Source organism: Lolium rigidum, chromosome 3, assembly GCF_022539505.1.
Source record: "Lolium rigidum isolate FL_2022 chromosome 3, APGP_CSIRO_Lrig_0.1, whole genome shotgun sequence".
Lineage (NCBI taxonomy): Eukaryota > Viridiplantae > Streptophyta > Magnoliopsida > Poales > Poaceae > Lolium > Lolium rigidum.
In genome coordinates, this window is record NC_061510.1 from 159,064,372 (window position 1) to 159,078,934 (window position 14,563).

Consider the following 14,563-nt stretch of genomic DNA (forward strand, 5'->3'; position numbering starts at 1 on the left):
TGCGAATGAAAGCGTTCACACGCAGGTCACATGTCGGTTGCATCCTACGGTCTGATTCGCAAACAAAAAACATCGTACGGTCTGCAGTGCCCGGAGGCTTGTGTTGCCGACTCTAGTAGAGAAGAGTGACCGACTTGGCTGGCGTCCATCAGCCTCAAGATTCGTGCCGCATCTCTCTCCCTCCCCGCACCCTTCCTCTCCCTCTTTCTCTTTCGGACGGACCTGACACCAACCCCTCCGTCCCCAAATCCCATCACACCACACCACCGCCGTCGCCTCCTCCTCCTCGGCGGTGAGCCACCACCACCACCTCCCTCCCCACCCAGCCCTCCTATCAAGGGCAACCCTGCGGTGAGCCTACGCGGGCGCGTCCACCTCCGCGCGCCCACCCGTGCATCCGGCTGCGGCTAGGGTTTCATGCGCCCCGCGGCCGCCGCAGCCGATGTCGCACCCCGGCAAGTTCGTATCCGTTAACCTCAACCGATCCTACGGCCAGTCCACCCAATCCCACCATGGCGGCCGCTCCTCCCGCCCCGCCGCCCCCTCTGCCGCCGCCGGCGGGGGCATGGTGGTGCTCTCCCGCGGCCGCGGCGCCTCCTCCGTCGCCAAGCCGCAGCAGCCCAAGCTCTCCGTGCCGCCGCCGCTGAACCTCCCCTCCCTCCGCAAGGAGCACGAGCGCTTCGATGGCGCCACCGCCACCTCAGCCGGCGGGGCCGCCTCGGCCCCGGCCCGATCTGGCGGGGCCGTGGCCGGCTGGACGAAGCCCGCTCCAGCATCCGAGAAGCCGCTCGGCTCGGCGCCGCTCCCAAGTGGCGTCGCCCGGCCCCCCTCGTACGGGTTTCAGGACAAAGCCGCCGTCTTGCGGGGGGAGGACTTCCCTTCTCTGAAAGCAGCTGTGGCGCCACCGCCTCCGCCGCCCGTGCAGCAGCGCCACAAGGACGGCGATGGGGCTCGGGCCGCCACGCCAGAGGCACGGCCGATGCCCCTCGGTATGCGGCCTCAGGTGACGCCCTCGCGCGGCGCTGACCCCTTGGCTTCTGCTGGTGCTGGTGCCCATGCTTCGGTGGAGAAGGCGCGAAAGCATGATTTGGGGCCGCTTCCGCTGGTGCGGCTTAGGTATAATTCTGATTGGGCTGATGATGAGCGTGATACAGGGCTGAGTCTCCCGGAACGCGACAGTAGGGAGAGTGGATTTGGTAGGAGTGAACCCATGGCTCCGGGGCGGGAACTTTATATGAGGGAGCCCGACTCCTTTGGGAGAGTTTCCATTGCTGCCGCGAAAGAGGGTGGTGGGCAAGACGGTCCGTGGCGATCCCCTCTGCCCAACCACAGTAGAGACAGAGAAAGCGTTACCGGTGGTGCCTCCAAGGATTTGCGGAGTTCTAATAGGGAGCCAGCTGTCCGAGCCTACGGACAGAACGGGACAGAACTGCATGGAGCTGCACACGTTGGAGTGACTGCGGGTGAACGCCACATCGATAATTCCAATAACTGGTACAGAGGGAATTCTTTCCATAATAATGCTGTTTCGAAGGTGCAGCCATATCTTGGTAACAAGGGTCCTCCAATTAATGACCCCGGAACTAAATTTGGCAGGGATAAGTGGCTCGTTGGAAGCTCTGTCAAGCCTTTAGTTGAGGATCTCAGCTTTGATAGCATTTCTGCCGTTAATTTGAGCTCAATAAAGAAGAAAAAAGAAGCGACCAAACCATCAGATTTCCATGATCCAGCAAGGGAGTCATTTGAGGCAGAGCTCGATAGGATCTTGAGGATACAAGAGCAAGAGAGACAGCGGGTAGTGGAAGAACAGACCAGAGTTAGAGAAGTTGCTCGCAAACAAGATGAGGAGAGGGAGAGGCTCATAAGAGAGGAGGAGGAGAGGCGGCGCTTGGTGGAAGAAGAGGCCAGACGGGCTGCTTGGCAAGCTGAGCAAGAGACGCTGGAAGCTGCCAGAAGAGTTGAGGAGCAGAGGATTGCTAGGGAGGAGGAGAAGATGAGGGTTGCTATGGAGGAGGAGCGGCGTAGAGAAGCAGCACGTCAAAAGCTCCTAGAGTTGGAGGCAAAGATCGCTAGACGACGAGCTGAACCAAACATGAGAGGTGGAAATCTTCTTTCAGCTGCCAATGATGAACTAGCACTTGGAGCCTTGAAAGACAGAGATGTGGCACAGTATGCCAATGCTGGTGAAAGACTTGATATTGACAGAATGGGGGAGCACATCACTACCTCCGCAGCTTTGGAGTCTTCCAGTGTCAACAAGTACAGTGATACAGTTCCAAGGGCGCTGCACACTTTGGGAGATGAACGCTCATGCTTTGTTGATAGAGAACATGTGTATCACAGTGCAGAGGCTGCATTTGAAGGCCAGGAAAATCTGCATTATGGTCCACGGCATGACACTTTGGGTACAAAAAGGGCAAGTTTCCCTAAGAAAGATTCTTATGATGGATTTGGGGCATTGTCAGCCGGGCCATCTTCGAGAGGCCAAACAACTGATTCACCATGGGCACTGGAAGATTACCGTCAAGGAAGAGTTCCAAGGTGGGATGCACCAAGGGAGGTTGACCGTTTTGACAAGCGGTCTGAATTTGAAAGCGATTTTTTTAACAGCGACAGGTTTGGAGATGCGGCATGGCTGCCTAGTGGTTCCTATGGAATCCCCACTGCTCAGCAAGGAGATGGGATGTTTCAGAACTCTGAGGCTAATGACTTCTCATCTTTTACAAGATCCCGCTACTCTATGCGGCAACCACGTGTACCCCCACCACCACCTGCTGTGACTTCAATGCACAGAAGTGCAATTGGCACTTCCACTCATCGCGCCAATTCATCTTTCATTGATGGTGGAATGAGAGAGAGTTCCAGTAGTGCATACCAAGAGGCATCCCTCCAGCACGGGACACCAGCTGGAGACCTTGTTGTCAATGAACAGGGCCAGCCCTATTTTGGGCTCACAATCTTCTCTTTCAGTTTCAAGCCCTCCTACCTCACCACCACATGTCTCACATGATGAGATGGATGTTTCTGGTGATTCACCTGCACTGCCAACTTCTGCTGATGGTGATCGAACTGTGGTATCTGACAATGACCTTGCAGCTTCAACTCTAGATGCGGCAAACGTAAGCAGAATCGCCACCTCAAGCACAGCGTCTCACATGGAGGATGATGAATGGCCAAGTGAACACAATGAAGCCAAGCAAAAACAGGATGAATATGACGAGGAAGGCAACATCTACCAGGAAGATGAAATCAATGACGGTGATGATGATAATCTTGACTTGGATCATGAGTTTGCAGACAGGCATCTTGACTTGGATGATGGGTTTGCAGATGGGCAGAATACACCTGTAGAAATGGAACCGGTTATACTTGGATTTGATGAGGGTGTACAGGTTGAAATTCCGCTGAATAGTGAGCTTGAATTAACTCCTGTGAAGAGCACTGAACGGGAAGTTGGTGTACACTCAGGTGTCATGGAGCAAGAGTTCTGTAGTGGTTCAGATGATCCTCGTAACCTTGTTACGGAAGCAGAGAAGAGACTGCAAGACTTGGATCTTGATCAAACAAATGCCTTGACAGGTGAATCTAGTGTTGATCCATCAGGTGGCACAGCCGCGTCAAGCTCCAAGTTACCTCAGGCATCTTTCACCCACACTACTGAGTCATCAGCTTCAACAGTAATTGATCGGAATGATGTTCCTGTTAGTCTGCAGTTCGGTTTGTTTTCTGGGCCATCTCTAATACCCACTCCGGTTCAAGCCAACATTCAGATTGGTTCCATACAGATGCCAATCCATCTCCACAACCAGATCAACCCAACCCTGGCTCAAATGCTGCCTTCATCAGCTCCTTTATTCCAGTTTGGTCAGTTGAGGCATATCCGCCCTGCGCCTCAGAATGTTCAGCCGCATTCTCAGGTGGTGCCCTCTGTTCATCCCCCCGCACCAAATCCACATACATCAAAACCGAATGGTTCAGGTTATCTCCCTAATGAGATGAATCGAGATGCAAATCATAATGTTCCAAGCGAGCCAGTCTCTTCTAGCTTTATTGATAAATCAGTTTTACCTTCAGCCGAGCTTGGGATGGATCATATAAATTTTCATCACAATGCACCTGCAAATAACCAGATGGCTGATGTAAATGGATTTCACAGCCGGCTTGACAGTACTTCAATTGGGGAAAATGCAAATTCTGGAGTTTCAAAAGGTGAATCTCAGAGGAACCATGATCTCTCTCTGAAGAGGAATCACAAAAACAACAGAGAATCTTCTCAATTTGGCCCATATGGCAATGTCTTGAATGGCCCAAAGGCTCCAGGTGCTGTATCTGGTGGAAGAGGGAGGAGATATGGTTATGCTGTCAAAGAATCTATTATGGGATCAACAGGTTCAGTTGTTGAACCTTCTCATAAAGATTCCAGGGGATTCCAGAGAAGGTCTCGTAAGAATATAAGAAGAACTGAATTTAGAGTGCGGGAAAATGTCGAGAAGAACCCAACCCAAGCTTCCGAGTCATTTAGCCATGATGAGCAGAATGAGAAGCCATTTCCTGATGGATCAGCAAGGGAGATCTCGGTGAGAAATCTGAACAGAAAGGAAGGCGATAGGTCATTTAGGTCTAATGAAGCAAGTGATATTAGTGGAGCAGGTCCTTCATCTACGTCTGCTGATTATTACAGTAAAACAGAGAGAGTTGCGCAGAAGGCTCCATCTTATGAGAGATCTCATTATGGGAACAAGAAATCTAGAGCGGGTACTATCCCTGAAGGAGATGCTAATACCTCGTTGCTGGCAGGAGTTGTACGTGTTGTTAAGCAGCAAGGCATTGAAGTGCCTGTTGACGCAGATGGTTTTATTGAAGTAAGGTCCAAGAAGCAGATCATGAGTGTCAGAAGAGAACAGAGGGAGAAAGAAAATAGATCCAAAATGAGGATGGCAAAGGTGCCCCATTTTTATCTCTTAAATGATTAAATTGTGCCTTCCTACCTTTTCCCCTAAATTAATGCTTTGTCATTTGTTGAACCAGGCTCCCCGCAAACAGCATCAGATCTCCCTACACAGTTCTGGCAGTTCAAGTTTCAATAATAAGGGAACAGTTTCCTTGGGCGGAGCATCTGCAAAGAAAGTTACGAATTCTGTCCCTGCAGTTGAAAGAAGAATTGACCAAATTGAACCATCAACTCCACTCATTGGTGAAACTGCTTCAGTGACACCCATAGTGCCACCTTCAGCCAACACAGGATCTCATACGAACTGCTACGGCAAGAAGTATGTATCACTGTTTCTAGTTATGTTTATGCTATTTAGTTAGGATTCTCCTTTGGGACTTTGTTTAATAATACTTTTGCAGGCCTATCCAAGGTCAGGCAACCTCCAACTTGATCACTTCTAGTGCTGCAGCAAAGCTCGTGGCAGGCTTATCCGAAAACAATAATAAAGCGTCATCCATTGGCACTCCATTTAACATGGGTACCTGGGATAGTTCACAGACAAACCAGCAGGTAGATTGCTTTCTTAAGGTTCCTTTTTTGTTTGCCTTTGGGAACCCGTTATTATTGTGTGCCTGCTGACTTCTCTTCCATGTGCAAAGCTTATGTGGATAGTCCTATGCTACTTATGTTTTCTGTGTAAATAGTGCATTTATTATTTTGAATCTAATGCTGGAGAAAATTATCTCTGCTATCTTAATTTGGCAACTTTTATTTACTACTTCTTTATGGCAGTTCTAACTTCTAATAGGAAATCCAGTCAAATTATTCGCTGGTTTTATCCCTTTATGCTTTGTATTGAAGGCTTGCACTAAACTTACTGTTGAATACTCTGTTTCCTTTTTGTTTTTGTGTTTTGTACTATGGTTTTAGGGAGAGGTAGGATAAGGGCTCTCACCTAGGGCTAGGGGCAAGATAGAAGTATTCTTGTATTTTCTTGCTTGATTGATAATTCCTTATAGAGGGTTCTCTTTGTTTAGTGGTCTAACAATCCAAAGGTGGGAGAATCGATTATCTCAACATATTGTCGTTTCACATTATGCTTCTTAATTTTCAGACAGCTATTGCCTTGCTTTTAAAGACTGGTTGTCTCTTAACTATAGATGTCCTATAATTATGTGCTTGTTTATCTTTTGACAACTTGTGCCCACGATAGGTTATGTCATTAACTCAAACTCAACTCGAAGAAGCTATGGAACCAGCAAAGTTTGAACGAGCAGGTCCTTTGGAGTCCGACAATGCTTTATCTCCCGCAATAACCACAGAAAATGCGTACACATCATCTGCTAGCCCTGTTAACTCTCTTCTGGCTGGGGAGAAGATTCAGTTTGGTAAGCACATCATGTTTGTATTGTACACATCATTAGCATTGTACAATGCTTTTAGTTGCTTGATTGACAGTGAAATAATAACAATGCCCAGGTGCAGTTACCTCGCCAACTGTACTGGCTCCGATCACCCGGACAATTTCAACTGGGCTTGGTGCTCCAGGTTCATCTAGGCCTGATATGAAGATTGACCGAAGGCCTGGTGATGACAATGGTGCTACTGTTTTGTTCGATAAGGAGAAGGCTACAACTAAAGAACCAGGTCCAAGTTCAGAGGAGGTTGAAGCTGAGGCTGAAGCAGCTGCTTCTGCCGTCGCTGTTGCAGCTATTTGTACTGATGAGGCAGTTTCATCCACCGCTGATGCAACTGCAGCTTCTACTCCAGGCAACAAAAGCTTTAGCAGTCAGGATCTCACTGGGCTAACAGCAGGAGGTATGATCTTTAGGTTGTTAATTATTTGGCTTTAAAATTACCTTTTTTAGAAGGTAGCTGTATTTATAGAGCTTAATCAAACTGAAGCAGGGGCAGTAACAGTTCAACGTGGTCAATCATCTAGAGAGGAACCACTGACGGTTGCTCTTCCAGCAGACTTGTCAGTTGACACTCCGTCAATGTCCCTGTGGCCTCCTTTACCCAGTCCACAGGCATCGGGGCCAATGCTTTCTCAGTTTCCTGGTGCACAACCGTCCCATTTTTCTTGCTTTGAGATGAACACCATGTTAGGAGCACATCCTTTTACTTTTGGACCAAGTGATGAATCTGCTGGCGCTCAGGGTCAACAGCCTCAAAGAAGCAACGCTTTGCCTTCAGCACCATTGGGTGCTTGGCCACAATGCCACTCTGTGGTGGATTCATTTTATCGCCCCCCTACTGGCTTTGCTGGTCCTTTCATTAGCCCTGGAGGAATACCGGGTGTGCAAGGTCCTCCACATATGGTGGTCTACAACCACTTTGCCCCAGTTGGGCAATTTGGTCAAATGGGGCTTGGATTTATGGGAGCCACTTATATCCCTGGTGACAAGCAGCCTGATTGGAAGCAAAACCAGGGACCTTCTGTTAGCATTAGCCAGAGTGATCCAAGCAACCAAAATATGCTACCTGGTCAAGTAGCCTCACATGGCGTTCCTACTCAAGTGCAGCATCTACGCCCAACTTCTATCATGCAAATCCCATCCCCATTAACAATGTTTGACATGTCTCCATTCCAGGTATGCAATAGTTCTAGATTGCATGTATAGAGATTGAATTGGTTTATGCTTCATGCGTATATGTTTGGATATACATTTGGTTATCAGAAGGGTGAATTTTTTTGTTGTATAGGATCCTAAAGGATAATCTCTATTTGATGAATCAGTTGAAGGCACTTCGTGTCAGCATTTACTATAGCTTACATTTGGCAGTTTTAGTTTATGTGCATAGCTCGCCGATTTCAAAGAAGCATTGTGCATTAAACTGAAATGAATCTTGATTCTCGTTATTTATTACTACCTCTGTCCATAAATAAACGTCTGAGTTTTGTCTAAATCTGCATGTATTTAGATGCTATTTAGTGTGTAGATACAATCTTTTGGTTATCAGAAGGGTGAATTTTGTTGTTGTATAGGATCCTAAAGGATAATCTCTATTTGATGAATCAGTTGAAGGCACTTCGTGTCAGCATTTACTATAGCTTACATTTGGCAGTTTTAGTTTATGTGCATAGCTCGCCGATTTCAAAGAAGCATTGTGCATTAAACCGAAATGAATCTTGATTCTCGTTATTTATTACTACCTCTGTCCATAAATAAACGTCTGAGTTTTGTCTAAATCTGCATGTATCTAGATGGTATTTAGTGTGTAGATACAATCAAATTTAGATAAACCTCAGACATCTATTTATAGACGGAGGGAGTAGATAACCTGGTTAGAAACTTTATTCTCTCTGTTTTTTTTATGCCACAGCATTTCCTTCGTTTGTGCTGTAATTAACTCACCTCACTATCATTCCAGTCATCAGGGGACATACAGATGCAACCTTGTTGGCCACATATGCCTGTACAGCCTCTACACTCAGTCCCATTATCAGTGCAACTGCAACATCCAATAGAGGGTACAGCGGCACCACAGTATGTTCATAACATGCCAAGCGACAAGTCAAGTACAAATGACCGGTTCCAGGAGCCCTCAACATCTGTCATGCCATCAGATAGCAACAAGAGCTTCGCAAGTACAGCGGCCTCTCAGTTCTCTGATGAGTTAGGTCTTGTTAAACAGCCAGCCTCCAGCAGTTCAGATGCTAAAACTGTTCAGTCTTCATTGGTCCGGACAGGCATGATCAGCAATGAAGTCCCAAACAGTGCCAAAGTTATGGTTAGGACCAACGCACCAAATATCAACCCTGGGAATGCTACAGGGGTGACTAGCAATCCCAACTCTGGTCAGGTTGCCAACATGCCCTCCAAGCCACACCAGTCTTCGTCATCACCAGATCAACAGTACAAACATCCAGTTAATAATCAGGATCAACGGGCCCGAGTTACCCAGAAGACTGGACCTCTGAATGAATGGCAACGTCGGTCAGGATATCCGGGAAGGAGTCAAAACTCCGGTTCTGACAAGAAATATGGCACTGGTAGGATGAAGCAGATCTATGTCGCCAAATCGTCATCAACAAGTGGCCCAGCCCCATCAGGCTAGGGCAGATATGCTTTTGGCAGGAACAGCTCAAATTTCTGTGTATGCGGAACATATTTTGATGTGTCAATCCATTGTTTATCTGGTGATTATAGACTGTCCGCATTGTTCATTTTTGTTTCATTTCCGTGCATAGAGAAAGAAAAAGTTAGTGTGGTTGCAGTGTTCAAACTCTTTAAAGCAATATTCCATCAAATTTTGCAGCCTGTGTCGTGTATGTTGACTGTGTGCTATCTGAATTGTTATTACAATCAATACATACTTGTTGCCTGATGACTCATAGGGCATCTTATGAGGTGCCCATAATGAGCATGCAAACATGCCTTGTGGAATGTGTTCGTCGTCCAAAGTTGAGCTATTTTGTGAGATCATGCACTTCATCGTTCATTTGAAACTGCATCAAAATATGATGTTCCAATTCCTGTTTCCATGATATCTGGTGTAAGAATCTTATGTTTCCTACAATGACCCCTTTTTAATTTCTGAATCATAGCATCAAAAACCCATGAATCATACACTTATTTCTAAATTAGCCAACCTTTGCACAGTGGATAGTACAGTTTTTTTTTATTACTCTAGCATAACATTTTTTTATTATCAGATCAGAAGGATTAGCTCCTAGCAGAAGAAATGATGGTAAAACTGAGTAATTCATTTTGGAGCCTAGACAGGCAAAGACATCATACAAGTAAATATCGCTGCACCTAATACTTGAAATGTCTTCAGTCACAAGGTCAAATAGGACATTTCGCTATTCTGTAAGTGGTGTTGTATTACACACTAGTTCAGTCAATTAAATCAACCTGCTAATACTGGTTGAGTTTGCAGGAAGGAGTTAGCATCTACGAAAACTATGCACCGGACCAGCTACGATTTTGTCACTATCTGGACATAAATACACTGAACTCTCTACACACAAACTGTACTGCCCTTTTCTGAAACGAAAACTGTACGCCCTTCGTTCCATAAAGGATGTCAACAGACGGGGGAGTACTTCTCATGTTCTTTATTTCCCGGCAGGTATCTACTCCAGTCGAAAACCTTTAGACAGACCATCTTCTCGATCCATGGCTTTTGCGAGATGCAGGCTCCGTGTCAAGTAACCTGATGTCAAAGTCTTATGAATTACCACTGTAATCTATTTCCACATGATGAATTGCAGATGGAGCAGCCTGGTCATATATCATCGATTTGAGCAGGTTAACATACGTTCACGGAAAATGGATGTGAGAAAAATAAGAATAACTAGAGGCAGATGTTCATTACCGGACTACTGGTTGTATCCGCGGCTAGTTTCAGTCGCTTGTTGCTACATACTCTCCTTTGTTCCTCGCTAACTTCAGTCTCATTGTCAACAAAATTCTGATCTGATAAATCTGAAGAAAGACAAGGGCAGTCTGCTTCAATGCTATTTACAGACGAATGAGTAGCAAATTAGCTTGGTACAGAGAGCCTATATAGGTTATCCCAGTATATGTGCTACTCCCTCTGATCCATAAGTGTCGTTGTTTTAGAATGTTAGTAGTATTCTTTGAAAAGGGAGCGGTAAATTGTGTGATAGGGAATGCCACAAGAATTGTATATATTTCATGATTTCAAGGGTCATAATAACCATCTGGTCCCTCTGTAAAATGTTAAATGGTAGGCAGAAGCCTCAAAATAAGTACCTGTTCCAGAAAGGGAATGCCCATGCCAGTGCAAATGGGAAGTACAAGACCCTCCAAAGTTCTTCCGTCTTGCATAGTAACTGATTCCCTCTTGTCTTGGATCACTAGTTGATGCATCATCATCATCATCATCATCCATATAATAAGCTTTCCTGCCATCCTGATCCTCGTCATATGAAGGTGTATGCTCAGCCTGTGATAATCTGGATTCGGCTGCATCAGCCTCAACCATCCTGCTATATACCTGCTATTGATTTGATATAAGAGAAACTTTATATACCAAATGTTTGTTCTTATTGAGGAATGAGACAGTATTGTAAATACCTGATCAACTTCTGTGTTTCTGTGATTTCCATTATGAGTTTTACGCCTCCATTCACTTGAAGACCAGCAGAGCACCCCATTCGAGTTGACTTCTCCATCATATAATTTAGTAACAAATGATAACTCCAGTGAGCTAATATAGAGCATGTGCTTCTCATCTGTCCATCCAGTTGATGAACCGCTCAGTGTGTCCTGATAGAAGAAAACCAGGAGTAAAGCAACTAACTTGATAATGGTTTGCACAGCAATTATCCGATATATGATTTTTTCAAGAAATATAAAGACTTCAAGTACGTATGTCTGAATAGTATGGCTTAAGACCTGAACAACAGAAAGCATCACTGGGCAGTCTGTATACCTCATAACCTCAATGCTCCTTTCGTGCTATCGAAAATATCACATATTAGTACATCTCAAACTAGCAACAGTGAAAAACAATTAGATGACAGAGCCAGCAGAAACATATCATACTTCTATTATCCTGCACTTTGCAGGCTTCTACATCAATTTCAACATAAAGTTTGTGCCTTGTGAACTGCAACGAAGACCTGGTATGGTTTGCAGTGAAACCACTAGATTCTCAAAACTGAACTTAGTTTGTCACCTTAGCTACCATTCTAAATCTCAACATTTTGTCCCAGATGGCATCTCTGTGTTGTGGCTCTAAATAGGTGGCTTGTATCTGTCTAACTTCGAGTACTATCACATTTTATCCCAGATGGCATCTCCGTGTTGTGGCTCTGAATAGGTGGCTTGTATCTATCGAACTAGGAGTAGTATCACATTTTGTCCCATATGGCATCTCCGTGTTGTGGCTCTGAATAGGTGGCTTGTATCTGTCGATCTCAGAGTAGTGTCAGTCAAGCAATTCTTGTACTATTAATTATCAACTGCCAGCACTTAATAGACCACAGGAGGGCCCCTAGAAAGACAGCTGTATTGGATCACTGGATGCAATCCGTAATCGTGCAATCCAGTACTAAAAGTAACGGAATTTTATATAGAAAACAATGTACTGTATTTGTAATTTACCTATGTTTGAAAGTGCATATTTAATCATGACCTAACATGTGTTAGTATGTGAACTCGAAATTTGAACAGACGTAATACTAAATTTGGAAGTATATGCATTTTTTTCCTGGCGTTAGCTATTGGATTACACGGAAATCGCAGCAATTGCACCCCACTGTATTTCATCTTTTTGTCTTCCCCAAAAGAGTATCAGTGATGCACCAACTTTCCACATTGTTTTTTTTTTCGTTTGGCTATGTTTGTTGAATGTCTAGAAGTAAAAGAGCGCACTGCATTTGCTCCTAATTTGACACCTATTGAGCAAAACTGCAGGGTTAGTATTTAGACCTTGAGCTGTACTTCGCACCAATTTCGGCTCCAACTCAACATGGCCCACAAACCAAACTATGCACACCCGCAAGTTGATACTCCGATAGACAAAATATTAATTCCAATAGCTTTTCCTATAGTAACCTTTCCCACCGCGATATTTTATGGCACTCCTTTCAGTTTTTTTTTCTATAGAAGATAGCAAATAATTCAAAAGATCAGCCCAGAGTCGAGAAATGCTGTAAAGTGCACTGTTACGTGCACGAAAATTCTAACGTGGTGCTTTGCACAACTAGTGTCAGATTAGGTGGAGCAAACTGTGACGTCTTCAAAAGTAACACCACCACCCACCCAGAATAGCAAAACAAAAAAAAGAGGATGGAAGGAAAAGCACCCACGCATACGAAGAAACAGAGTAAAGAAACTCCATAAACCCATATAAGGTAACACTTCATTAATGAAAAGCGGAATTCTTGCCATGTTCCTGCAACTGAATTCCAAATAAAGAAAAGAAATACCATATGCCTATCTAAAGCTGGTATTATACTTACCATGTTAGTTTTTTTCCCTTCTAACATTGTCCCTTGTGTCAAGGGGTTCACTACTGCACACCTGTGTGCTGCAACTGCCCTCTTTGTGGAGGCTCATGCATCTTTTTGCAAGCTAATAAACATGGGAAGTTACATCACATGCCATTATTGCGTTCTAATTACTTGGTATATTGTTAGCAACAGTTGGTCAGCTCAGTAAAAGTAGTTTGGGATGTACTCAAGTTGGGCCTTTAACTTACAACTTAGCCTCACCAAAACAACTTGAAAAGAAACCTTGATAAAAAAGGGTCAATAGGAGCGTAATCTTAACCAATCAGGAGGCACTGGATCAGATAAGCAACACATGTAGCAAAACAGACATGAGAATCACCATAAATTTCTCCACAAGAAATCAGAACAAAGACAGAAGGGAGATGTAGGCGTGCAACCCATTGGGCACTGATTAATCCATTCAAGCAAATAAGGTGGGTGGCATAATATCAGACTGTTATGTCATGTCAGATGGCAAACTATTGGAAATGAGATGAGCGAGGACATGTATCAAAATAACATGCGAGTGAAAAAGCTCGCCGATGAATGCTACGTGCTCTATAAATCTCACAAGAGGCGTGCATATTCACATTCAGAAATGAAAACTGGATGGAACTTCCATATCGCGTCCTCATCAGACCATCGTGATTGTTGTAATATCCACAAAAGGATCATAAATTAAAAACAACCTCTAACCGTGCGATCTTCAAACATGACAACATCGCATCATTCCATAGGCAGGTTGGACAGAACAATTCATTCATTCACCAGAAATTCTCAACCGCAGGCGCGGAGCACCACTGGTACTCCAGCAAAAAGAAGAAAAATATCCCGCGTGAATGAATAATAATAACGGAAACCGTAAACGATCCTGACCCGTTACACTGACTGGACCGAATCTAGAACCACCCCTTGTCGTCGCTACAGCCAAACCGAACAGCGAATCCGCGCAGGGTCATTCGAATACGTGAAGAAGAGAAGAGGTGCATGAATTGGAGATTACCTCGAAGCGCAGCGGATCGCGCGGGTTCTCTGGCTCGCCTGCCATCCCGCGCTGAGCGAATCCGCCCATCCGCCGAATCAGCGGACCTCCAGCAACGATGTGAGGAATCAGACGCTCGCGCGGGTAGGCTTTGGATGAAGAGGAGGAGGAGGAGGAAAGGAGTTGGCGAACCTTGGCGGTGGCCGGAGTTGGCAGCTCGCCCGGGGAGGAGAGGAGAGGAGAAGGGAGAAGAGGGGAATGGAAAAGGCAAAAGAGCAGGGGGGCTCTTTTATCCTGCGTGGCACGTTCGCTTTTCCACGTGGGAGATAATATCTCATGCCGCTTTGCTTCGCTCGCTTGGCCACCGCTCCAACCTGGGATCATATCATGGGATCCTCTGCGCACAGGCTTTGCACTTCCCGTGCGTCCGGTGTGTAAATCGCGTGTGGTTCTCTCAAAACACAGAACAGAAACGACACAGATTAAGGACGCCTTTCGTGGCATGGGCTAATTTTATTTTGTTGCATCGCTACGCCCAGTGAGAAAAACGTCCCTGCCACGGGCTAGAAATGGCTTGCTGTTTGGTCGCTTTCTATTTCTGCATAGGTAGAAAAGTGAGGCATTATTGTTTGGCTGCCTGTTTACTTTCAGCTCAACTTGCACGTACAAAAACACG

The 14,563-nt window shown here is 45.4% G+C and overlaps 2 protein-coding genes across 7 annotated transcripts; one reads left to right on the top strand and one right to left on the bottom strand.

Moving 5' to 3' along the window:
* The first annotated feature begins 359 nt into the window (after positions 1 to 359).
* On the top strand, positions 360 to 9,310 carry LOC124702576. Its single transcript, XM_047234728.1, is given in 8 exon segments — positions 360 to 2,928; positions 2,930 to 4,943; positions 5,029 to 5,270; positions 5,353 to 5,503; positions 6,147 to 6,321; positions 6,413 to 6,751; positions 6,842 to 7,527; positions 8,309 to 9,310. Coding segments are annotated over 8 exon segments (6,780 nt in total). The 5' UTR covers positions 360 to 442; the 3' UTR covers positions 8,996 to 9,310.
* A 421-nt stretch (positions 9,311 to 9,731) lies between these two features.
* LOC124698510 lies at positions 9,732 to 14,021 on the bottom strand. Of its 6 annotated transcripts, none has more exons than XM_047230995.1 (6): positions 11,455 to 11,889; positions 11,305 to 11,367; positions 10,984 to 11,175; positions 10,660 to 10,906; positions 10,259 to 10,368; positions 9,732 to 10,164 (listed from the first exon to the last, which is right to left on the bottom strand). In XM_047230995.1, exons 2-6 carry the CDS (start codon positions 11,344 to 11,346, stop codon positions 10,111 to 10,113), a joined length of 645 nt encoding a protein of 214 aa, XP_047086951.1. In that variant the 5' UTR covers positions 11,347 to 11,367; positions 11,455 to 11,889; the 3' UTR covers positions 9,732 to 10,110. The 6 variants fall into 6 exon arrangements, with proteins under 6 accessions (XP_047086951.1, XP_047086953.1, XP_047086952.1 ...); XM_047230997.1 differs by having other exon boundaries at positions 11,342 to 11,367; positions 11,455 to 11,888; XM_047230996.1 differs by lacking the exons at positions 11,305 to 11,367; positions 11,455 to 11,889 and adding an exon at positions 13,909 to 14,021 and having other exon boundaries at positions 9,732 to 10,096.
* Between the last annotated feature and the right edge of the window lie 542 nt (positions 14,022 to 14,563).

Coding starts and splice junctions, on each gene's coding strand:
- LOC124698510 (XM_047230993.1), bottom strand. CDS start 13,977: ATGGGCGGATTCGCTCAGCGCGGGATGGCAGGCGAGCCAGAGAACCCG. Junction 11,176..13,908: donor GCGATCCGCTGCGCTTCGAG/GTAATCTCCAAT, acceptor TTCTTCTATCAG/GACACACTGAGCGGTTCATC. Junction 10,165..10,258: donor CGGATACAACCAGTAGTCCG/GTAATGAACATC, acceptor ATATATGACCAG/GCTGCTCCATCTGCAATTCA.